The 25,937-nt window shown below is 48.3% G+C and overlaps 1 protein-coding gene across 7 annotated transcripts; it reads left to right on the top strand.

Annotated features, from left to right (window-relative positions):
• The first annotated feature begins 669 nt into the window (after positions 1-669).
• On the top strand, positions 670-23,991 carry NOLC1 (nucleolar and coiled-body phosphoprotein 1). Of its 7 annotated transcripts, none has more exons than XM_073352970.1 (14): positions 670-836; positions 2,317-2,372; positions 4,867-4,997; positions 8,575-8,699; positions 10,015-10,171; positions 13,026-13,138; positions 13,922-14,075; positions 16,295-16,462; positions 17,136-17,225; positions 18,390-18,530; positions 19,589-20,182; positions 21,120-21,235; positions 21,632-21,712; positions 22,019-23,991. In XM_073352970.1, the coding sequence occupies exons 1-14, from the start codon at positions 726-728 to the stop codon at positions 22,175-22,177; spliced, it is 2,196 nt and encodes a 731-aa protein (XP_073209071.1). In that variant the 5' UTR covers positions 670-725; the 3' UTR covers positions 22,178-23,991. The 7 variants fall into 7 exon arrangements, with proteins under 7 accessions (XP_073209071.1, XP_073209070.1, XP_073209072.1 ...); XM_073352969.1 differs by having other exon boundaries at positions 8,572-8,699; positions 13,029-13,138; XM_073352971.1 differs by having other exon boundaries at positions 8,572-8,699; positions 21,123-21,235.
• The last annotated feature ends 1,946 nt before the right edge of the window (positions 23,992-25,937 follow it).

Raw genomic sequence — 25,937 nt, 5'->3', positions numbered from 1 at the left:
CGGGTAACGAACCAACTCAAGCTGTTGTTCAGCCTCTCGGCACTGGGTGCCGGCAACACTGCTTTCGATCCAAAAATCTCTTGGACACACATAGCTGGTGGGATGTTGCTAAATATCCCCGAGCTGCGCTAGCTCGCAGGACGCCTGTGGCAGAACCGGACCAGAACTCAGATCCCCTGATCTTAGTCTTGTTGAGACCCAGATGAACCCCAACAATTCAGACACGTGGGCCAAAACTTCAGGCATGTTGTCGGTGACAATGGAGGCTTCCAAAAGGCCCCAGTGCAGCCACTCCGCTGCTCCAAACCCTTGGCTCCCCCTTCCCAGCTGGCATGTTCCTGGGGTGGGACGGGTGAGCTGCAGCGTGCTCAGATGTGGGGTAGCCCAAAGCTAGGCCCTAGCAGACGCTGGAGGAGGAAGGGATATTACTCTTCACCTCCCTGCTCTTCCATCACTGTTAGCCCTACCCATGGTACCTTCCTCCCTCTCACTCGAGACCTCCTCTGCGTGCTTTGCGCAGCCGCCTGCACTGCAGCCGCTGGCCCGCCAGGTGGCGCTCAGGAGCTCCCCGCGAGGGAGGGGGCCGTGCTCCTGCCTATAACAAGATGGCGGATCACACCCCCCTTCCCCTCTCCGAGGCCCCGTTTGACCTATGACCTCACGACGCAGTACGTCCCCCCCGGCCGGCACACGTGATACAGGCGACCGGCTGACGGCGTGGAAGCATGGCCGAGCTGCGCGTGGTGCCGAGCGACCTCTTCCCGCTCGTGTTCGCCTTCCTGCGCGACAACCACTTCGAGGGGGCGGCGCGGGCCTTCGGCAGGGCGGCCGGAGTGGTGAGGGGGGCCCTGAAGTGGGGGGATCCGGGGGGGACCCTGAGGGAGCGGACGGGGGGGCTGTACTGGGGGGGCTGAAGTGAGGGGACCATGGTGGGGAGCTGTGTTGGGGGGACCTTGGTGGGGTTGTGAGGGAGGGGGGCTGTACTGGGGAGGGGACCCTGGGGGGGAGCTGTCCTGGGGGGACCTTGGGGAGCTGTATGGGAGAGAGGTCTGGGGAGGGGGGGCTGTACTGGGAGGGGATCCTAAAGGTCTGGGATGGGGTCCTGGTGGGGAGGGGGAACTGTGCCAGGGGGGCCCTGAGGAGAGGGGAGGTTGCGTTGAGGGGGTACCTGTACAGGGAAGGACCCGGAAAGAGGGGTTCTGTTTGTGGGGGGGGGCCGTTCCCTGGGGGGAGGAGGGAGATGTGCATTCAACTGGAGCGTTTGAGGAGTCAAACAACTTATGTCATGTCGTCATGAATTGGGAGTCCTGGGGCAAGTTGCCTCTGACCATATGCTGTACTTTCACATTTACCTTCCTCTTCTGGCAACTGCATGTTGTATTGGAGAGAGACAGAGTCTCTGTATAATACATAGAACCTCACTGAAATTCCAACAAAAGTGGTGGAAAGTCCTTGCAAAATTGGGAGGACTCCCCCCTAGCTTTCTGCAGATCTCCCTGCTCTCTCCGCACTTTTTCCTGTCTCTTCATAATTTGATACCAATAGTGATAACTCTTCTGGAATATTTTTTATTTAATCCATATGTTAAGTAGATATTTCCCCCTCCCATTAGACTACATTATTGCAAGGGTTTAGCATATGCTTAACTGTGCATACTGAGTTGTCACATTAACATTAATGAAACTACTCAGTGTGCAAAGTTAAGAATAAGGCTACGTTTATACTACAAACTTCTGCCAGTACAGCTTTGTCGGTTTGGTCAGGGGTATGAAGAGGAGTGGTCCCTGATTGACAACTGTGTCTGCAGAAGTTGCTGCTGTAGACACAGCTATTCTAGCAAAGCTGCACTCTTACAGGTGTAGCTTGTTTTGCTTCTATGGTGGATTTACTATGTTTGTACAAAGCACAGCTTTGTCAGTATAAGCTGTGTCCACACTAGGAGCACTTTGCTGGGATGGTATACCAGTTAAAGAGCTCCTAGTGCAGATGTAGCCAAAATATCTGCAGAATCTTGACTTTAGATTTTAATAAATCTATAGGCGGTGGAATCTTTTGTCCTAAATTACTCAAGTTGTCTCATTTTTAAGATAGCGCAGAGGCTTCTTAACTTTAGCTTCTAATGTTTATGAAGGTGTTTTATGAGCAACATGCTCCACTTGCTAAGTCTACCAGACCTCTCTACCTGTTATACATCAATGCAGAAGCAGTTGCCTATGGCGCAGAGTTTTCCATTCCACTGACAGTATAGGAGGCACTCTTTAGAGAAGTCTATGTGGGTTGTCAGTGCTAATATTCATGTATGTTTCTGGTTTACAGACAGACCAGGATCCTAATGCTGCTTCTCTCTTGGATGTCTTCAACTACTGGCTGAAGTAAGTGTCTCCCTTCCTGGAAAATCTGTTGAGATGGGCTTAGCCTGTCCATATCTGGTACATTTCTTTTGGTTACTTTCTATTGCAAACTGACAAAGCTCCCAATAGAATCCCTGAGACTTCCCAAAGGTGCTCCAGCAAAACCCAGGGAAACCAAGCTTCTGGTATTTCTGCAGTAAAGATATAAAGAATAAGTTCCCAGCCATCTTTATCCATCATAATATTTTTAAAATATTTGCAGCGCACTTCTAATCTGCCTTCTGCCCACAAAGTTCCAGGCTGCCATTTCAGTAGCAGCTTATGGCCCTTTCAGCCCCTTTTAACTCTATTTCAAGTGAAAAGCTAAAATGTGAGTTGTTTGGTATTCCATACTTAGGGTATGACTTTACTGGGCAGTTACCCCCAGCTGGATAAGCAACCTTGGGCTTAAAGAACTCCAAATCTAGGTCACAGGTTTTTCTGTGTAGGTAGAGGTGGTAAGGCTCACACCCGGGTAAGAATCCATGTTAACTGTGCAGTGAAGACATATCCTTAGTTTTCGTAAAATAATGTGCATTAAAGTTGGCTGCTGGGCAACCAAACAGCTGTTGAAAGGGCAGATGATCTCAGGATAAGAGGCTAGGGAGTACGGAAAATAAGCCAAATAGTCCAGGAAGCCTTAAAAGGATTAGAGAAACAGTAAAAATAAGGTATTATAATGTTTTCCCTCTTTCTTTATTAGGTTTTACTATCTAGTAGATATGCATGAACCCCACAACTCTAGTACTATACATTGGTGTAAAAGTACTACATAAGCCAGGTTGGTTGGTCTAGAGTCCAAGTCTGGTAATTATGCTATGACCCCCAAATCCTCACACCATCGTGCTGTACTGCTCTCTGCCCCTGAGTCTGTTTATTCCACACCACAGCTCACTGCTGTCTTAGACAAGAATTTATTCAGTGAGCGTAAGGTGAGGTTATTAGGGGCTGAACAACTGATGAAAGAGCTGGAAAGAAACATGGAGGACCAAGGGCAATTTGAAGCAGAAACGTGTTGCTGCGAGCTGGAAAGGTCTGCAGGGCCATGATCCCAAGGGTGTGTTCAGGATTCAGAGGGTGATGGTTATGCTCAAGGCAACTGCCAGTGCTTCAGAGGGCTATGTGTTGTGAGCTTAGGAACCCCCGTCTGGTCTCTCACATGAACCCCAAAATGAGTCTCTTGTTTAAAACAAACTATTCATACCTCAAAGATGGTTGGAGAAACGAAGTCAGGCAGCACTTGAATCTCCTACCCCTCAGTGCATGGAGAGGAAATACCCTGATAAACTCCTGAGGAGATATGCATTCTGCTTTTCTCATTTTCTCAGATGTTCTGTTGTTTTTCTCTACCGAGCTTCCTCATGTGTTTTTAAAACCCAAGACACTTATTTCCAGATTCAGGGTCTCTCGAACAAAGAGATCCCTTATTTTGTGTCGAATAAATCTGTTTAGTTGGCAGGTTCACCCTGATATAGAGGAGACTGGTATGCAAATGGCTTGAACCTGGCAGTTCTGGCATTATGTACTTCTCCATTGTAAGAATCCCTTATTTCTATTATCTAGTCTAGCTAATGCCTTCAAAAGAGGAACTGAAAAGCAAAGTTGAAAGTTACCTTAATTTTAAGTTTTAATTTAAGTTTTATACGTGCAATTAATTATCAGAAAATAGGGAAATGAAGACTCAATAAAAGTATGCATAATTCAGTGATTGCATTTATACTCTCAAATGCAAAGGATAACCTATGGCTTCAATTTATTAGCCTTTGGTATAATCATCATCAGCATCTTCAATTGCATCTTTAATGAGCATTAAAGGTACTACTGTAAAATAATAGAATTGACGACAACAATCTGTAATAAGCCATATAGTTAATAAAATCCTTTAACATACTGTATGTAAAATCTTTGTCTGGTTACTTTAACTGGAGGACCTCTTAATTAGCATCTTATCATAACTTAGTTATTTAAAGCTATCTGTTGTTTAAAGAGAACTCTTATTACTGCAGACAGATCAGGTCTTGAATCCTCACTGAGTGACTCTAGCCACTTTGTAGATTGTTGCATGCAGTGGGAATGAAAACAGTCCTTTCCTATACCTGCAAACACCTGAGTACCACTGAACACACTGCCCACCAAGATATAAAAAAGAAAACCCACGGAACTAACATGACATTGGCAAATTGTCAAGTTGTTTGTTTTGTTTGTAGTATCCTTCCAGCCACTTGTCTGTCTTTTCTATTCAGACAGTAAGCCCATCAGGATTGTCTCTTCTGCTGTATAATGCCCAGCACAGGGAGGCCCCAGTTCTGGTTGGGGCCTTCAGGTGCTATTGTAATACAAGTAATGGACAGGAATGTGGGAGGCTCCAGTATTCTCTAGGGATAAGCTGCTTTGCTTGTAGTAGAACGGGTGAAATGCTAGGAAGCTCTCTGGAGCTGGGAGAAACTGTTTAGAACTAAGTCTTTCTCCTCCCCAGATCCCCTGATGCTAAGAAACGGAAGGCTGTTCCCAATGGACCCCCTGCAAAGAAGTCCAAGAAAGAATCTTCCTCGAGCAGTGATGAGAGCTCCAGTGAAGAAGATGAGAAAACCACAGCCAAGAAGCCAGGTGGGGTTTGCAAAAGGCCTTTGGGCTGAGCAAGTGGGCATGATTAACTTGGGAAAAGTTCTGAGGCTGGATTCACAGCTTTGCAGCTTGTGTTTAGGGCTTTGAACAGCAGTCACGAACTGCATGATCTCCGTTCTGGTCATGATCATGATCTCAATCTGTACCTATCCACAATCACTTGCACTTTTCACTTTAGTTACTCATCCTTCATAATGTTTTTTTTTTTTCCAGTTTAATTATAAGTAAAGTACTAAGCTTGCTATGAGTATAAATCAGGCTTTGTAGCAGCTGGAGGCATATTGTAGCTGCACATTGGCTGAGGCTGGATGGGTGCTTTGACTGTTGTTGTCCTGTGAGCTGCCAGATACCAGAACTGATTACCTATCTTGGAGCTTTCTCTAGCACTCATCACTGTAGTATTTAGGTAGAATTAGACTCGTGACTAATCCAATGAGTTCTTCCTGGTGCTTGGTCATGGTAGAGCGATCTAAATCATGATTTAAATCATTGGATTTTTGAAAATTTGTATAAATCAGGTCAAGACTTTGTAAAACTAATAGGGAAATTTGTGCTATTGCAATTTTAGTCAAAAATGTATAATGAACAAAATCAGGGGTTCTCAGCCTTTTTCTTTGAGGCCCCTCCAATATGCTATAAATACTCCATGGCCCACCTGTGCCACAATAACTAGTTTTTTGCATAGAAAAGCCAGGGCCGGCATTAAGGGGTAGCAAACAAGGCAGTTGCCTGGGATCCCATGCCACAGGGGCCCCCATGAAGCTACGTTGCTCAGGCTTCAGCTCCGGGTGGCAGGGCTCAGGGTCCCAGGCTTCCTCCCCATGCAGTGGGGCTTTGGCTTTCTACCCTGGGCCTCAGCAAGTCTAATGTTGGCCCTGCTTGTCAGCCCGCCTGAAACCTGCTCGCAGCCTCCTAGGGGGACCCGGACCCCTGGTTGAGAACCACTGAACTAAATTGTAAATGTTTTTAAATGCCTTTTTAAAAGGGTATTTTATATGAACTGCTGTAGGCAAAACACAAAATACTGAAAATAAAAACCTTGATCTTGCAAACACTTAGGCAGGTACTAACTTTCTCCACATGAAGGGTCCCATTCACTTAACCAGGACTACTTATGCTCTAAGTCAGAGGTTCTCAAACTTCATTGCACCATGACCCCCTTCTGACAAAAAAAAAAATTACTAAATGACCCCGGGGGGAGGGACCGAAGCCTGACCGCCCACTTGATCCCTGCCACCTCGAGTGGGGGGCCAAAGCCCAAGGGCTTCAGCCCCAGGTAGGGTGCCTGTAATATCAGCCCACTGCCCAGGACAGAAGACCTCAGGTTTCAGCCCCAGACAGTGGGGCTTTGGCTTTGGCCCCTAACCCTGGCAAGTATGAGCCAGCCCTGGCGACCCCATTAAAACGGGGTCATGACCCACTTTGGGGTTACAACCAACAGTTTGAGAACCACTGCTCAAAGTTAAACGTGCATGAGTATTTGCAGCATTAGAGATTAAAACCATAACCCTTAGTGGTCTGAAGGCTGTCATTTAAAAACAGAATTGCTTTATTGTTAATGAAAAGTTTAGATTTCCAGTATACTAACAAAGTTACTTTGAACTTATCCACAGTCCAGAATTTTCAAAAATAGCTTATTTAGGCTCCTGTACTCATATTTAGGCACCTAAATGACATGGGAACACAAGTCCTGTTGATTTCAAACCCTGATAGAGGTGAATAGCAAAGGATTTCACTTGGGGAAGTTTAATGTGTGGGAAGGTGGTGTGGTTTGCACCACCTTACTTATTAAAATTGCTTATCAATTTTGAGTTGGTGTTCTCACAGATATTAATGAGGCCCTGGGCTTGTCTTTTTCAGCATAGATGAGCATCCACTGTGAAACTTCTTAGCAGAAAACCTTTGGGTTGGGCAAGTGACACACAAATTAACTTGGGAAAAGTTCTTAGGCTGGATTTGGAACTGGTGCTTTGCAGTTGGTGTTTGGGTCTCGGTTCTGGTAGGATCTGTGCCATCCACCAATGTTTGCACTTTTCACTTTATATGCTCATGCTCCTAGTGTAAAATCTGAAATGTTGTTATTAACAATTAGGAAACTAACTAAAGGAATAAATACAAAATGTCAGTTTCAGAAATAGGATCATAAAATGGGAAGAAAGTGAAATCTATAAATAAACTCTGATTTAAATTAAAATCATAATTAAGAATTTTTTTTATTTTAAGTTTTGTTATCCAGCTTGCTGGTGCTGGAGTACCAGTTCTTCGCTGTCCTGAACCTCATTGTGTTTTAACATGCTATTTCCCATCAGTCTTCTCCATCCCTAGCCAGTGCCCCAGTGCTCCTAGGTGTGCTTCCCTCAACTCCTTTTCATGTCTAACTTACCAGGTTTATGACACGAGAGGGAGAACTCCCCTTGTGCTTAAAGTATGCTGTCTTGTTCTGCTGCTATATAGGGGTCCAATTCAGCCCTGGCTCAAGTTGTAGCAGGTTGATTGAAGTGAAGAGAAATGTGCCTGCTTATGCTAGGGCTGAGCTGGATTTAGGCCATGTCTACACTAGCACTTTTGTCGGCAAACCTTATGTTGCTCATGGGTGTGAAAAAAAAATACCCCTGAGCAACGTAAGGTTTGCAAACATGAGCGCTTAGTTAAAGTTCCTGCTTTAGCCTCCATTGATCAGGCTTCTCTTTGTATTGATCTGACTCATGATCTCCTGGTGGATGGAGGACAGCTGGGGATCAGATAGGGAAATTGAAAACACTGGTGTCTGATGTGTATTCTGCCAACGATGTGAGACTTCCCCCTCTCTCAAGGTCCTGTGTCCCCTCCAGTGCCCCCATGGATTAGGCCCCTCACTTGTAACGTGTAGAGTGCTTCTCTTTTCAGCTTTGCCTAGTGTTGCGCCCATATATTGTCCAGCTCACAGGATACTCACATTGGTTGCTGCCATGAGCAGATTCACAGGAGATGAGGAGCAGACTGCAAACTGGGATCGGGGAGGAAGGAATGAGGCAACAGGAAACTGAGTTGAAACTTAATTTGGCCCTTCCCAATCCTGAATTTGAACAAGGCTTTGCTCTTGATCTTCTAAAGAATGTTAGGAACAGGAACTAGACCATTTACACACAGTATCCAGCAGAGGAAGAAAGAACTGGCCAGGAAGGAGTGGATTTGGCTACAGCAGGTTAAGTCAGTGGGCCTGGCAGCTCCATAGGGCCCAGCAATGCAGTGACGCAGTTTTCTTTGGAAACCCATAATCAAAAAGCAGCTTTTTTGGTTTTAAATGATATGATAAAATATCTGGATCTTTTAACAAACAGTGCGGGGAGTATGTCCTTTTCAGTGGCACAGCTTGTGCATGGCAAGAAAGGAGTGGTTTCTGTGCCTTGGCTAGTCATTGTGAAGGCCTCTGTAGCACTCTGTGGGAAGCTGAGATATAAGCCTGAGCCTCTGAACAGGACATGACACCTGCAGTTTGATACATTTCTCTTTTCTTGCACTATACATGGGAGGCTGGGAATGAATTTGTCCTCAGTGTCTGCTCTTTCCAACACAGCAGCTAAGTCAGCGCCTGTGCCGAAGGTGATAGCAAAGGCAGTGGCTCCTGCCAAAAAAGCAGAGAGCAGCAGCGAGGACTCCAGCGATGATTCGGACTCTGAGGAGGAAGAAAAGAAGCCAGCACAGGTCACCTTTTCCTTTCGGTCCTTTCCAAAGCACGTTCCACAGTAATGGAGAGTATTAAATGTGACCAACACTGTGTGGGGGACTGGAACTACTCTTGGGGCTGGAGGTGGGCTACAGAGTATGGGTCCTGGATCACTTATTCTATTTATCAGGCATTAATCCAGACTCAGGGCAATTTTACTTACACACTAAACTCTTTGAGATAGAGGACATGTGTTCTTAGCTGTCTGTAAAGCACTCGGCATGCGACTAGAGCTTAACAAATGAGTTAGTCCTGTAATGTGCAGTCTGCCATTTGGACTGGCTCTAGTGAAAGCAGAGGCAGATCTCTGGGATGCATTTCCCATCTAGTATTGGAATCTGCTTCTCTCCCATGAGATTGAGACAGACTGCTGTGGCCTGCTCCTTCTAACCTGAGGGGAAGTCTGTATTTGTTTACACTGCCACCAGAGTAACCAGTGTATAAAATGCTCAGGATAAGGGGGTGTTATCTCTGATCACCATCTGTAAACGAAATAGTAGCATGTAACTAGTGTGGGGGAAGAGTAGTAGTATTTCCTCCCTTTTCACTGTGTGCTGGTGCCACCAAGCTGAGAATTAATATCTGGAGCTGTGTTCTTCATGAGCAAGACATGGAGCTGAGGTACCAGTACCCAATTACGGTTGAGGCCAAGGTGCCCAGCCAGCGCTGTTGAGCCCTTAGACTAGTGCTTTCTCATAGGGAAGGGGACTACCAGGCAGCTACCAACCCCAAATCTGTCCCTGTTTCATGGCTCTGGGTTGGGTTCTGAAAATTCATGTGCATGGAAGAGACCCTGGGTGGATTCCAATGGGCCATCTAGGATAATCATCCATGTGTTGGGATTTTCAGACCCCAACTTGGAGCCATCCCTTTCTGGTGGTGTTCTTCCCTCTGGGATAGTCACTAGTCTGAGGGCTTAGTGCCCTGTTTGGGCACCCCGACTCTGCTCTCCTCACCCTCAAGTCTCTGTTGGGTACTTCTGCTCCCTTTCCTGTTAAGTGGGAGAGATATCATTCCACTTGGAAGTGTCAGGGTGCAGGGAAAAGTGTCTCCTGCTGTCAAAGCTTAGGGAATTTCCTGTATATTTGGGGTTATGTGCCTAAAATAGAGCATCAGCTCTCCAGAATAAGAACCCCCAACTCAAGGTTGTCTAACATTTTGACTGGCAGTCCGTACAGATAATCTTTATAGAACGGGTGTGCCAGTTGGACTGTTGTCCTGTCTCTCTCTCCTCAGTCCCTTTAGGCCTTGTTGACTAGAATAGTCTCTGATTAGTTTTTCCTCTCTCATTAGAAGGTAACCAAAGCCCAGGCCAAGCCAGCTGCCACCAAAACCCAGCCCCAGAAGAAGGCTAAGAGCTCCTCCAGCTCGGACTCCAGCAGCTCAGAGGATGAAAGACCAAAGAAACAGCCCCTGAAGCCAGTGGCAGCTAAAACAGCAGCTAAATCAGGTACCTGGCTGCGCTGCGCTGCACTGTGAGCGGATGTGTGTGAACAGGAATCCCTGGGGAAGAACCTGGGGTCTAGGTGGCCAAATGCCCCGGTAGAGAAGATACCATCCTAGCAAGGCCACTTAGGTGATCCAGTCCAACTTGCTGTTTGGCTAGGATCACTGGTGATAGGGACCTGGGGCTGCACTGGTAGCATATATTAGGCTTTAATTTCTGGAAATCCAGATATAAATCTGATCACAGGTTAATTGAATTTGATCCTAAATGGATAGTTAAATCTCAGGGCCCAACTAGATCCAATGGTTGTCACCAATCCCTGAGTAATTGCATGGGCCATGTGCTTCTTGCTAATGCTTTCCACTATTTGAGCCAGCACTAACTTAAGTTAAACTTAACCCTCAGCTTATAGTTATGGGACTTGGAATCAGTGGTGTCACGATAACTTCCCCCAACTGGTACTAGACTAGTCAGGTTGTCAGAAAAGTTAATGAGGCATTTTTTGTTAAAAGTTGGCAGGAAGTCTTTTTAAGATAATTAGGTTGTGCAGAATCCAAATATGGTTGTTCCTAAGCTGTATGTTGTATATAAAGGCCTCTATAAAGAGAACAAAATAACGTGGAAATCACTTAAGTGATCTTTATTTACTTTTAGTTTAGGATCAACATATTGTAGGATCTTAATGAGTTGTAGGATGTAACAAGTGATTAAATATGCACAACCTTTTTATAAAGCTATTGAATTTCAGTTTATTTCCAAGAGGTACTGGACGTATTTTAATACAGTATACAACCATGAAAAAGTTTGTTTACATGGCTCTTATAACTTGAGCATTCGCATCTTAAAAGAAAAGTGTACAAATACAACACATAATCTCAAAACACCTGTTTTTAAAACAAGTGAAAATATTTTCATGACAAAACATTAGAAATAAACATTTTAATTCACACAAATTAAGCACAGATATTAATGTTGTACAGGCGATCTAGCAAGCAGCTGCATCATCCTTGCTGACACTGAAATCTTTGTGGCCACCGTGTGACAAAGCATCTCCCTGAATATTCAGTGCAACATGTACCTGTGACAGAAATATGTCATCTTGGGGGTGGCCATCTCATCATCTTGGCAAGAATCCATCATTTGTGAGATGGGTACATATTTATACTTGAGAAACTCTTAGTTCCAATCAGCAGCCGATTGATCAGGCAATAAAATGAAATAAATCCCCAATAGGAGCTTGGAGTTTTCCAGTGTATGATGATCTATAGCAGATGTAGGAGTGTGGAATTTCCATGCCAGTTTTCACTGCAATCTTGCAGTAATGTTGCCAACCCATGACCTTGCTTGGATGCATGCTGAAGCTCATTTTGAAGCCAAAGCATTGCTGTGTCAGTAATTTTGATGCCCACACTCTCTTTTTCATCACAGACTTCATAAATGGGATGTAACAAGTCAGGTAGTACTTGTCTTCAGGAGCTGTGAGGTCACTTACTTCAGCTAAACAAACACTCATCTGTGGTCAAATACAGCTGTCTTCATTATCTGTTCACTCATCTTGAGTGTAGTAACAGAAATGAGTCTCTGTTTAGAGTGCGCTTCTTGACAAAGCATACAGCATCTCCAGTCCATGAGTTTCACAGCATGGGATTGTCTGGTATTTATTGGGATCACTGCAGTTTGCCACATGTGATCATATCAGTTGCAGATGTTCTTGTTTTCTATAACCGCTTGATTTTGCCTTTTTTCAGTGCAATGGGCATAGCAATTTCTCTGTCACACGACTGATACTCTGTTCTGAATGAAAGATGCACTCAATTCTGTCAATGGCCTCTCTGTTTGCTATCTTGTTTTTTCCCTGTAATGGCTGTTGCCTCCCTTATTCTGTGCAATCCTTGTTCACCTGCTTCATGCACGTCTTCTTTACTTGATCCTTGGCAAATAATGCAGAGATTATAGGAGACTGGCATGGAGCACTCCTTCAACTGTAAACGACGCGAGTGTCATAAACCACCACCTCATCTAACTAGTGTTGCTCTCTTTATTTGTAAAAAATAAATAAATACACATATATACACCATCTCTGTTAACTCTAACTTCAGAGCAACAAGTACTAAGCATGCAAGAAAATTAGAATTATTTCATATTACAGGAAAAGTAACTTTTGTTACGATTAACTTATTTCTAATATTAGACAAGATGGGTGAGGTAATATCTTTTATTAGACCAAGATTACCTCACCCTCCTTGTCTCTCATACCCTGGGACCAATGTGTCTACAACTAGACTGCACACAACTTATTTTTAATATGATACAGTGATGACTAAATACTCTACAAAACTGAATATTAGGGAGCAGTAGGTGTTAAAACCACAATGTACGTCTACTCATTTCTGTATTTGGTCAGCTGAAAAGGAATTATACCAAACTGATTTTTTTTGCTCACAAGTTCATACACATGGTGTTGGTATAGCAAACATTTCTGATGAATTTTGGTGGCGATCAAGTGTGCGTGTGTAAATGTCAAAATTCAGTTTAGTAACCCATTTCTGAAACCAGCAGGTTCGTATTATGTTAGAAAAAGGTGCTGCCAATTTATAACAATGTCTCTAAACCTCATTAGAGGATTGAGTCTGAGATTTCCATTTCGTCTATAATGAGAAAAGCCGTCTGCAGAGAGACTGTTTACAGCTGCCCTGATAAACAGGAGGAGAATGAGTGGGTTCCCAGAAGAGGGCTGGAGACTCTTGCCTTGTGCAGTTAGGGGAGCTGATGCTGTCCAGGACATTTTTTGCGTTGAATGTGATTACCATTCCCTACCCCTCATGTTTTCTCATCCCTTTCTTTGCCTTATCTCCAGCAGGAAGTAAAGCTGCCTGCAACGCAGCCAATGGCAAGGCAGAAAGCAGCAGCAGCAGCAGCAGCAGTAGTAGTAGTGAGGATTCTGACAAGGAAAAGGCTGCATCTGCAAAGGTAAACAGTGAGACAAGCATGGATGACTCCATTGGTGTGAGAGAAGTCTAAGAGTCTCTCTGACCTTGATCTAAGGGTTGTGTAAAGTAACCCAGAACCGCACAGCAGCTGAGTGCGTGCCCATGCAGTCATTGTAGCTTTTTGTGACATCTTAGTGAGGCTTTGTGTCTTAGGAACCTCACCAACAGTCTTCTCTGCTGCTGAGTGATCCATTCCTCTTTCCTGAGCCAGGAATCCCTTTATAACTTCTGCATGCTGCACCCTCTGTATGGCTTGCTTTCCTGTTGCCAGATGTGCTACTCTGCCAGCCTTACATGTTCCTGCACTGCTTCTGCAGTCCCACTGGGGAGTGTTAGAGCAACTTCCCTGAAAGAGAGCTGGACCCCAGCTGTGGGAGCTCTTAGAAACCTCTCCCAGAGAGCTCTTATTTCTCCCAGATATCTCACGGCTAATGTCTCAGCTCCCCTGACAGTGGTGGTGCTCTCTAGCTATTAATGTTCTGTCTCACCTCTTCTCAGCCAGAGAGTATCCCGTGTAGGAATTTAATGGGAGGTAAGAAATTCTGATGCTCTGGTGTTAAAGCCTGTAATGTGCTTCCTGGCGTTTGAGAAATTTCCCTAGTTCTTGGCTCTATCCTGGAAATCTGATGCCCAGTGAATAGGGCAGAGAGGGCAAGAGAGGACTCTCCAACACGGAGTAGGGGTGGTTTCTGGGCAGCACCTGTCTTTCAAAGCTCAGCTTCCTTGATGAGGAAAGGTATTTGTCTGTCGTCTTTGCAATAAGGCTGTTCCCAAGAAAACACCACTGCCCAAACCTGCAGCCATCCAGGTGCCCTCAAGTAAAGCCAGAGCCCCTGCCAAAGAGAGCTCCAGCAGCGAGGATTCTTCTGACAGCTCGGAGGATGAAAAGCCAGCCTCAAAATCGAAGCCGAAGCCCGGTGAGTACCAAAAACCATTGCTGGTACTGTGGAGAGGAGGCTTTCTGCCACTACTAGCCCTAGAGAAGTTTAGCTGCCCATCTCTGCTTGGTGTGGCCCAGAAGGCTGAGGGGTGGTGATGGCAGCAAGCATGGAACTGCAGGGTCTTTGTTCTAGCTACGTCCAGGTAAGACATGGCTTAAACCTCAAACCCAGACCTTCTCTTGAGGTGAAAACTATGCTGGTTGCATCCCTTATGTGGTCATTGTCTCTGAGCATCCTGCTCTTCAGAGAGCTATTAGAGGCTATTCTCATGCATGATTCCCAGCCTGACTGAAGTTGGGAAGAAAATTCCCTGTGGGTAAATCAGTCCATAATTGTGCTTTACAGGCCTTCATGCACCTTACTCTGAAGCATGTGGTGCTAGCCAGTATTAGGCTGGGTAATGAACTAGGTGGACCCCGTGCCCTGATCTAGTATAACAGTTCCCATGACTCCAATAAACTGAGAGAAGCAAGTGTGAAATATAGATGGGTTTCTTTACCCCGGGGGCGTAGTTGAGGAGCAGAGTAGTAAATGAACAAGAGCAGCAGTGGAAGTCCCACAACAAATTTTTTGGAGGTCTTGGAGTGCGGCACCCAACACGTAATATGTACATATATACATCCAAATAATCGTAATTGATTTATGTAAGGTTTTGGGGTGGTTGTTTTTTTGTTTGCAGACTCAGTAATAAATATAATGCACGGTTATCTCTACCCTTTACTGGACCTAACAGAATAGAAACACAATAAGGTGTTCTGCACATTCTTGTCTTTTTCATTATTGTTTCTTTTGCTTTTTTGGTAAAAGTGGTTATCTGTACAACAATTCTATTATGTCAGAGCATTTTAAAATTTACTTCAGAAGTCCAAATAATAATGAAAAATGTATCTGGGCAGCTTGGGTCTGGGGAGGGGAGGCATGGCTGTGGCTGCTCGGGGCGCTGGCCAGCCTGGGGCTCCTCCGGCCAGGGTGGGTGGGAGGCACTCGGAGTGGGGGGCTTGTGGCTGCAGCCACAAGGGAGGCCGGGGGGGGGGGGCAGGGCTCTGGCTGCTGGGGGGGGGGCAGGGGCTAGCCTCCCCCAAAGGAATGCTCCACATGTTGCCCATGCACCTGCTGCTCACCTCCTGCATCCCTCCTCCGTCCCCCACCTGCTGCTCTCCTCCTCATATTCCTTCCTTCCTCTTGCCCCACCCCCACCCCCTGCTGCACTCCTCCACTCCCCTGCCACAGACATACCCCTGCTCGCTGAGTGGCTCACTGCTCAGTCCTCACTCTCAGCCAGGGCCCCCTGCCACCTCCTCACCCTGCTGCTGGCTTGCCACTCGCCTCCTGACTCCCCCGCCAGGCCTCCCCTCGCCACTCACTTCCTCTCACCCCCACTGCTCGCCTCCTCACACATACCCCGCTGGCTTCCTTGCCCCTTGCTCCTTAAGTGTTGTGTGGTCCACCTTTATCTCCAGAGAGCTGGCACATGCAAGAGGAAGGGGAGGGGCTGATGCTTTTCCCTCCCTTCCACTGCCCAGGAAACTGCTGTGGCTGCAGGGAAATGCCCTAGTGGCCACATGTGGCCATGGTGCCCGCATTTGAGAAACTGTGAATTAGGCCATCCAAATCTAGGGGCATGGCTACACTGGAAACTTTAAAGCGCTGTTGTGGGAGCGCTCCCGCGGCAGCGCTTTGAAGTGCGAGTGTGGTCGCGTGCGAGCACTGGGAGAGAGCTCTCCCAGCGCTCCTGGTACTCCACCTCCACGAGGGGATTAGCTCCCAGCACTGGGAGCATGGCTCCCAGCACTCGGAGCCTGTTTACGCTAGCGCTTTAAAGCGCTCAGACTTGCTGCGCTCAGGGGGGTCATTTTTCACACCCTTGAGCCAGCAAGTTAGAGCGCTATAAAATGTAAGTGTAGCCAAGCCCTAAAAGGGAGGAATGCTACGGTGAGACCCCAGCAAAGGGGAGTTGTGCTGCTGCGGGAGTCAGGAGTAGCAATACTGTGGGGATGTCCCCTCCCACCATACCGAGTATAAAGCCCTTGTTGATCACAACTGTGCAAGTGATTAGGAGCAGGTAGCTTAACTGGCTTGTTTTATATCATCGCCTGGCTAAAACAGGGAAGTCCAGCACGACGTGTACCATATTTGCCAGCGTGCAGGGCTGGTGGGTCTGCACTGGTGCCGCTGCTGATCCTGTCTCTTTGTAGGTCCATACAGTGCGGTGCCACCCCCCCAGGTTACAGAGCCAAGAAAGGGCAAAGCAAAGCCCTCTGTTGCAAAGGCTCCTGGGAAAAAAGCCGAGAGCAGTGACTCCTCAGACAGCAGCTCGGACAGCAGTGATGAAATGGAGCAGACACCCAAGAAGGGAACAACAGGTGGATTGTGGGGAGAGGGAGGCTAGGAAGTGGTTGTGTTAGACTGTTCAGGAAGTGCCTCTGTGGGGTGCAGTTGGTTCCTGGCCACATAGTGGCTTCTGAAATTACCTGACAATTGTGGATTATGCTGCTATTTTTGCCTTTTTAAAGGTCTCAGAGCAGCTGGTATCTGTCCCAAAACAGGCCCCAGGAGCTGAGCCTGAGTTCCAGACTGCTCAGTTCCATCTCTAATTTGGTCACAAGAGGTCAAATAAATCCTACTGGATTTCCATTTATTTCAGTGGATGGGATGAATCTGGCCCATTCTTGAAGTTGGCAGAGGCCTTGCGTTGGGTTACTGTATTATGTGAATGAAAAATCCCTTCTCTATCTGACCCCCTGCGTGTGTTGAGTAGGGGAGCATGTGCTGATGTGCGATGCTGCATTCGCAGCCCATGACTTGTGCCATGCGAGGGGACAAGGAGCCCTGACATCTGCCTACTCCAGGTGGTTAGGAATCCCAGGGGCTGAGAATCTGGAGTCCTGAGTTCTTTGCAATGCTGCCCAGGGGTGAATTGCCTGCCTCTTCTGTCCAAGAGGCTAATAAGCCGCCCTCCTTTGTAAAGCTCTTGGAGATCCCTGGATGAAAAGTGCTGTGAGAGTGTGAGATTCATTGTAATTGTTTCTCTTGCAGCCAAAGCAAGTCTGGCTAAAAAAAAACCTACCCCAACACCCACCGTTGTGACTTCCAAGAAAGGTGGATCCAGTTCAGACAGTGATTCCGGTGAGTGAGGGAGCAGGGATTTGACCTTTTTGATGCAGTGACTCTGCACATGCCCCCTTTCAGCCCCCGGTGTCACTCAGCAGGGACCCAACCTCCTCTTGCCAGGGCCCTTAGAGTGAATCTGAGCTCCCTGCAGTGTCCATGGCAAGGTAAAGGGATGCCTCTGAAAACTGAAGCCTCCTGTATCGATGTGGAGGGAAGCATGAATGAGTGGCACAGACAAGAACAGTGACTAGTACAGGAAGGTCTGCAGATTGCAGGGTGGTGAAGGGTATTCCCTAACAAGTACCTATGGTAGGATTAGGAGTTCTTTTTTTGGATCCATTTCTGAGCTCTTCAGATCCTCCATAAGAGTCATGGCTGGCATCAGGTGTAAATTCCCTACGTGAAAAATATCTCCCTTGTGCCAGGTCCAAGGTGGGGAGAAAGGGGAACTTTTTTAAACAAATCTTCAATTCCATTTGGACCACTGCTAAAATAGTCTGGAGTGTCGAATAACACAGTCAAATGGTGTCCTTTCCTTCTTTCCCAAATCACTCCAGTCTGTTCCTCTTTTCTTTTTGTCATTGATTCCCTTCTGTTTCATTCTGTTCTTTCACCTCCACTACACACTTTCCTTTTCTGTCCATTTCTTTCCTCGCTCTCTTCTTCCTCTTTGCTCTTTCTTTAGTGAGGCCAACACTCCCTCTTCAATCCCCTAGTTTCTACACCGTGCCCTCTCACTACACACACTGTTATGAAGGGTTAGGCCAAGCTCCTACTGCTGTTCCTCATCTTCCTAGCAAAGAAGAAACATGGAGATCTTGAGGGCACATTCCCAGCCCTAGGTCCTCCAGCTCCTGTTGCCTCCGTTCCCTGGGACAGGAGCAGGAACATAGGCAGGGCTACATGCTGTAGGGCTCTCCACTGGCCATTCAGAGAGTGCTTATCGGACTTCTCTGCCCACCCTGCCCCTTCTCTGGCTCTGCGCCTCACCTCACCTCACTTCATGATCGTAGTCTGGTGAGTTCCAAAAATCCAGTGGCAATGGTGCCTCCCTAAAGTGTGAGGCTCAAGGCCACAGCTTTGCCTAAAACGACCACTGACTGGGGTCCCTGGTGGACTCACTTGGGTGTTATGCCCCTGAAAAACACTGACACTTGCAGATGTGCTTCTCTTGTCTAGATTCCAGCTCTGAGGAAGAGAAGGTAGTGACCGAGCTCACGGCCAAATCACTTGCAGCGAAGGGTCCTGCCAAACCGGCGAAGGCTCCTGCCAAGTCAGGACAAGCCAAGAAAGGCTCCAGCTCCTCCTCAGACAGCTCAGGTATCAGGACAGGAAGGGGTGGTGATCTCCCCACCACCATACTGAGCAGGTGTGAGTGCCAGGCCTACCTCCCCAGTCTGTGTTCCCAGCTGTGGTATCAAGGATACAGAGGCACAGGGACACTGTCTAATCAAACTGACCTGATATTTGCTGACCAATTCCTAAGCATGCAGAACCAACCCCATGCAAAGTGCCAGTTCTCTTGGGCATGAAGTGTGGGGAAACGTACCCACCCGCTAATGTTTCATCACTCAAACCCCTACGTCTCTGCCGCATAGCTGAAATACAGGGTACTGGGGACCTGTTCGGCACGTTTGTTTGTTGGAGGAAAAGCCACTTGGGGGATGAACTTTATTCTCCAATGAGAAGAATACAGGGGAAGGAGGAGGACAGTCCCATCCCAAACCCATTTCCCCAATAGCCACTGTCCATGATAGTGCTTGTAAACCACACTAAAGAGCTGCAGCACCGTTTAAGAGCAACTAGTGCAGTGTGCTGCCTTGAATCTGTAAGCCACCCTTCTGAGCAGGGGAACAGGAATGGCCCCAACTTTTCAGCTCTGATTGTTAGTGCTGTTTGATTCTGTGCTAGCGGCAAGTTCCCAGGGCTCTTCAGCCATGTTGCTAGGGCCCAAAAGTTGTTCTTGTTTGGCAGTATCTGTGGTTCAGTCCAGTTCCTAGTGGGCAGGTGTCTGAGACAACTGCTTGTCCCCCTGTGGCAGTCTCAGCAGAGGTAAAGCATCACTTGGAACATGGAGACTGAGCTCCCTGTTGACTTAGAAGAGCCACTTCTGAGGGTCGGAGTTGAGATGTGCTTGTGGGGGGAGGAGATGGCAGCTGCCTGTGCTACACCAGCTCTAAGCAGAGCCCATAAATCTCTAAGGCTGTTGTTCTGCACCTTTCACCGAGTCCCAAACCAAGCAGGTTTTGCTCACTTCCTAGTGTGGAAGGGACTCCAGTTACTGCTCCTGCTTGTCTAGTTTGGTCTGGCTGGACAAGTCTGTTCAGTACTTGGCTATTCTCACTGGAATCTTCTTGTATTGGAAACTTCCCTCCCAGATTCTGACAGCTCTGAGGATGAGACCCCTGCAAAGCCTGCAGTCAAACCAGCTCCACCTGCAGCCAAGAAGCCTCCTGCTGTGGCAAAGAAAGCCCAGAGCAGCTCTGACTCAGATAGCAGCTCCAGCAGCTCTGAGGAAGAGAAGAAAGCCCCTCCAGCTAAGCCAGCCAGCAAGACAGCTAAGCCAGGGTCCAAACCCTGCACCCTGGTCCCCAAAGCCAGCAGCTCAGATTCTGACAGCTCAAGCAGCGAGGAGGAGCAGAGCAAACCAGCAGTGAAACTAGCCAGCAAATCACCAGGGGGCAGTAAAGCTTGTGCAGGGAAGAAAGCAGCTGCTGCTAGCAGTAGCAGCAGCTCATCTGACAGTTCCAGTGATGATGACAAGAAGTCCAGAACAGCAGGGACTCCAGTCGCTGGGTTAAAGCCAGGGAAAGGGGGACAGAACAACTCCAGCTTGGTGAAAGAGAAACCAAAGGCTTCATCCACACCAGCAGCCAAATCACCAGCCACAAAGAAGCCAGAGCCCAAGCCAGCTGGTGGCAGTGAGAGTAGCTCTGAGAGCTCCTGCGATGAGAAGGGAAAAGCAAATGGAGGTAATCTGTGCCAGCCAGGAAGGGCATCTGTCAGGCAGAGTGTTGCAGGGCAGAGCATATGTGGAGCCATTTTCTAGAAGCGGTTTCCTAAACAAAACTCTGCATGTAACCAGCAGCCACCTCCACACGCTGGAGCAGGGGTGGGCAAGCTATGGCCTGGGGGCCGCATCTGGCCCTCCAGACGTTTTAATCTGGTGCTCAAGATCCTGCCAGGGAGTGAGGTTGGAGGCTTGCCCTGCTCCACGCAGTCCTGGAAGCAGCAGCATGTCCCCCCTCCAGTTCCTACATGTAGAGGCAGCCAGGGGGCTCTACACACTGCCCCCACCCCAAATTGTGCCTCCGCAGCTCCCATTGTCTGGGAACCGTGGCCAATGGGAGCTGCAGGGAGGCGCCTGCAGACAGGGCAGTATGCAGGGCTGCCTGGCCGTGCCTCCATGTAGGAGCCAGGGGGAGAGAGATGTGCCGCTTGAGGTAAGCGCCGCCTGGATCCTGCACCCCAACCCACCTGCTCCAGCCCTGATCCTCCTCCCACCCTCCGGAGCAACCTCCTGCACCCCAACCCCTCATTCCCAGCCCCACCCCAGAGCCCATATCTCCAGCCAGAGCCCTCACCCCCTCGTGCAACCCAACCCCCAATTTTGTGAGCATTCATGGCCTGCATACAAATTCCATCCCCAGATGTGACCCTTGGACCAAAAAGTTTCCTCACCCTTGCACTAGAGGATGGCTGCCCAGGAGTTCCTTATCTAGTGCTGGCGCTCTAGACTGGCCATTAATAGAGTGTCTGTTATTGTTCCTGTACCACCCTACTCCAGAGTGCACATGCTCATGTTCCCAGCATACATCAGTCTGACTTGTGTCCCAGTGGAGAGAGACGCTGCTCCCCTTCCCCAGGTGGAGGGTGGTCCCATTGAAATCGAACTACTATTGTTTTTAGCAGGCTCGAATAAGAAGAAGCGGAAGAGCGAAGATGACCAGGAATTGGGGACACCGGACAGCAAGAAGATTAAGACCAAGACCAGAACGCCACACTCATTTCCCAAGGTGAAGCAGGTGAGTGACGGGAAAACGTGCTGAATCAGAGCAGGGCTTTTTCTTGTCTCTCAGTCCCAGCAATCTGCACTGCTTTCCTTGGTGGTCGAGGCTGCAGGAGACAGTCTCCCCCTCCTCAGCCAGCCTAAGTGCCCCTTATGTGGAGACCAGAGAAGATGCGCATCGTGGCCCCAGCATCTTTCTGGCTGAGGATGACTGTATAGACTACCTCTGGAGCTCCTCTGTACTGCCCTTACTGTTGAAGGGAAGGATCACAAGTTCATGTGGCCTGGAAAACTGGACCAGGGTTCAAATAGGATTTCCCCCAGTTTAGTGTCCTGCATTGCTGTGTGGGCCAGCAAAGAGAAGGCCATGTGCAGGTGTTGACTTAGGGTGACCTATGTTTTTCTCTAACAGCCAGCTGTCCCTTTCCGAAGAGTAAGAGAGGAAGAGATCGAGGTGGATTCCCGTGTAGCTAACAACTCATTTGATGCAAAGGTAGGGACAAGTCCAGCCAGAGTGACAAACTGGCACGTTTTGCCCCAAGAACACAGGTCATCTGGGAAAGGGTTTTCATGGTGCTTGTGGGGAGCTCTCCAATCTGAGCCTCTCCCACCAGGAGGCTCAACTGGGAGGTATATGGGCACTGGCTGAGGGGAGCTCCCAGCCCCTCCAGCAGAGGAGCTGGGTGAAAACTCCTTTAGCCCTTGGAAGTCATTACTGGGCAGTATACAAAGCAGGACCTAGTGTTTGCCATGTTGGCTGTTGAGTGCTGACCTGGCCCCCCTTTTCCTTATCTGACAGAAAGGAGCTGCAGGCGACTGGGGAGAAAAGGCCCACAACGTACTGAAATTCACCAAAGGCAAATCCTTCCGCCATGAGAAGACAAAGAAGAAAAGAGGCAGTTACTGCGGAGGTGCTATTTCTACCCAGGTCAATTCCATCAAGTTTGAAAGTGACTGAGCTGCAGTTGGCTTGGGAGTCCATACCCCACCCATCCCCTAAAGCCAGCTGGATGGGCATGTGAACAGAATAGGCATGGTAGACCCCAATCCTGCCTGGAACTTATTCCTCCCCGCTCTCTTGTGGGGGGATGGTAGCCCTTGCCATAGGATATGGGAGAGCGGCTAGATGCTCCCACATTATTTCTGACTAATTCTGGCATCGCACCTGGTAAGAGCCTTCTTAGAGCTGGCGACACCAGATCCAGCGCAGGTGTCCTAATTTTGTACAGTTTTATTTTAAAAGGTTGGTGGTGCCCTGGAGTTCAGGTTTCCCGCCCACCTTGTAAAGCAAAGAAAATTTATATTTTCCATGAATCTGTTTTTCTTTTTCAGCCAGTTTAACTGTTGAGACCTGTGAAATTTAAAGTACTGTAGCTTGTTTGTGGCTAGGCCTGAGTGACCTGCGGTTACAGCTCCCTCGCTGTGCACCTCCAACTGTACAAAGCACAGCTCCAGAGGGGCAGTTTCTTCTACTTCCCTCTCTCTTTAAGGCCTCCTCCTGCAGCGACCTTCTCTTCACCCAGGGCAGACCCTGCTCCTGCCATTAGGCAGGGTAGCTAGAGAAGCAAAGTGCCTTTCAGCCCAGGGCATGTTGCCACCAGCATGGGAAGCTCAGGGTTCAGGTTGGTAGGATTTCCCTCTCCGTCCTGCAGCTTTGGCACTGATGTCAAAAGCTCAAAGCCCTGCAACTCTGGGGGAATTTCAGATGTGCTGTTCTTTCATAGGGAAGGCACAGGCTATGGGAGAAGTGGGGACACTCCTGGCTGCTTGGACACTTTGGGGTTTGAGAATCCTTTGGCCCAATGGAAAGGTTTAAAGAGAGAAGTTTAAAGCCTTGGCCCCCAGCCCCTTCCTCACCTAGCTCTCCACTCCCTTAACTCTGTTTTATTTGGGATGTTCTGACAGCAGTGATTGCCCCAGGTCCTCTGTAGGAATCCAACTCGCCAACACATGCTTTGTCCTAGCCATGTGCAATGCAGCTGGTGTGAGGTAGAGATGAATGTAACACGATTTGCCTTAAACTTCTCCCCTTGGCTGGATCAGTTGCCCTTTTCCTGTCTGTGGAGTCCCTTTGCAGAGGTAAAATGTCTGTTGCCCTCCATGCTTTGGTGTCTGAAAGATCTGGTGCCAAAATGGAGACAGCAAGCAGAAGCTAGTCCTGGCTTCAAGTACAAGACAGGCAAGTTGCTGCCTGGAGCCCTGCTCTCTATTGCAACATAGCCTGATCTCCAGCATGGTTGAGAGCCAGAGGAGCAGGTAACCCAGGGCTTCATTTCCATCCTCCCTTTCCCTGCCAGCAGGATGGAGCCCCACAGATCTTAAGGACAGCTCTGCCCCCAGTGAAGGGCCCTGCTGTTACAGGAGGCCAGGTCTCCGTGAGAAGCAGTGCCAGATAATTTAGGGTTGGAGGTGACTAACAAGGCACCCCCGTGCACATTAACTGACTGCAACTTGTTGGAAGGAGCATCTCAGTACCGCGCCTTCATGCTTGCAAAATAAGCCTCATCACTGGCTTCTTTCCATGCAGTGATGCACATGCTTAGGAAACCAGGGCTATTATGTAGAGTTGGAGGGTGGGAAGAGAATACCCTCTGCCTTCCTGGACAGGCTTTTGGAGCAGAGTCCCAGCTGTGACCTGTCAAATAACCTTCTCTGTCATCCTCACCTGGCACATGAATGACTGAACTGTCAACATTTTAAAAAGTTTTAAGTTTGGGGGGGGTTGATGTGTGAGCACAAGTGTCTCCTACAATAAAGAAGCCTGTGTTTGTAGGTTGTGTGCATTTCACTGATGGGTATTGACACTCGGAATGGAGGCGGGAAAAGGAGGGGGAAGCTATTTAGCTGGGACAAGGTACACCACAATGTCTGAGGTGTGGTCAATAGGTCCAACTGCATTTATCTGTTATTAGGTAGTGGTTAGTCAGCCTCTAATAGCAGTGTTCTTACCTGAAAGTGGCATTGGGCAATGTGAGATAAGGGATGGTCCATGCAGCTGGGAGCTAAGAAAAATAGGTGAGCAGAGGATAAACGCTTGCCTTTGTCAAGAACAGAAGGATGTGTAGGAGTGTGCTTTGTGTGGAAATATGAACAGGTGTAACGAGAGTGGACAAGAAGCTAGCCTGGGCTCTGGTGAGTGGAGTGAGGAGCCCCTGTACTATTTGTCTTACTGTAGGGCGGGGACCCCCATTCGTGTTCCTGGAGCCTATGGTGCTATGTGCTGTACAAAGAACAAAAAGGCAGCCCCTGCCCCCAGGGGTTTACAATCTAAGTAATGCAGGTTATGTCAACGGATCTGGTCAGATGCTGGTTCTAGCTAAACTTTTATGCAGCAGTGACGTCTCTCTGCTAGCTAAATCTGGCTTCCTGTGTGCAAAGAACATAATGGGGGACAAATCCTTAGGTAAATACCCATGTAACGAAGTTAGCAGGTGAAGCACACAGACATCTGAACACACATGCAGGGGAATGAAGTTCTTATGCCCGCATTAACTCAAGGGACTGACCAAGGTCTTACGTACTGTGGGTTTGTTGTGTTGCTTTTTTCCTGCAGTACAGGAGGTGCTGCCAGGGTGGTGGTGGTGGCAACACTCCCCCTAAAGCAGCAATTTTCAATATACTGGGCATGTCACAAACATGCTGCTCGCAACTTAATCTATTCCCAGGGCAGGGGCGGCAAGGGCTGGGTGCTGACTTGGGCAGAGGCAAGAGCAGGATCTGAAGGGGCTGAAGCAGCTCTTGGGGAGCACGTAGGAACCAGGATGGTCAGGCTGGGGCCAGGAGTAGTGAGCCACCAGGACCTACCTTCCCAGCCACCCCCACTGCCAAGTCTCAGTACCTCTCCTTACTCCCCCTCTTATGCTTGACACCCCAACTGCCCCCTGCTCCCCATTGCAGTGCAGCCAGCCCCTCTATCCCCTCTGCTCCAGCCTCCCTCTACTCCCCCATTCAGAACAGCCAGCCTGACTTCACCCCTGCTGCCCTGAACTCTCCCACTGAGCACAAGCTCAGTCCTGGCGCCATGGTGGCTGCATCACTTAGCAGCTCCCTGTGGTGGAAGTGTTGGTGGGGGGCACCTGTCTGTGCCTTCCCTCTGGGGCTAAGCTGGCCATACTCAGTCCCATCTGGGGCAGGGGACCAACCCAGGTGGTGAGAGCCGGGCAGCCAGTGAGCCCTCTCAGTGACCCCCTCCCTCTGTCCACAGTCCAGAAATGGATGGATGAGGGCCTGGACACCAGTCTTCCTATGGTACGTGGCCTGGGTCCAAAGTTCCCTGTAACCTGCATGCACAACATCGTATCCACTTTTTGTCTGGTCACCTTTGCACTTGTAGTGTGCTATAGTATAACTACAGATGTTTTCTTCTCACTTGTAGCCACACTGCAGTGGGTGAGTCCTGTGTAAGAACACATTGGGTGGTGAGGTTAAGGGAATGGGTAAGCTATTTTAGGGTAACACACTTCTAGAGCCCTTTACCTCTGCAGTTCTACAAGGTTCAGTCCTCACATCTCATATAATTTTGGTGTAAAGTTATTAGGGGAGCTGGTCCAATAACACCAGCTGAAGTGCTGCCAGCCGTACATGTCATGTACTTCAGTGCTTCGAGATCAGTACCAGGTCAAGCTGAACACATGTAAGACAGCCTTGATGCAGAGGGGAAGAGCATACTACTTGAAAGGACTTCCCTCTAATGCATCTGTGAGCGGTATGGCAATTTC

Source organism: Lepidochelys kempii, chromosome 7 (assembly GCF_965140265.1).
Source record: "Lepidochelys kempii isolate rLepKem1 chromosome 7, rLepKem1.hap2, whole genome shotgun sequence".
Taxonomy (NCBI): Eukaryota; Metazoa; Chordata; order Testudines; family Cheloniidae; genus Lepidochelys; species Lepidochelys kempii.
The sequence above is the reverse complement of the archived record's forward strand: the minus strand, read 5'-3'. Positions and strand labels throughout refer to the sequence as shown.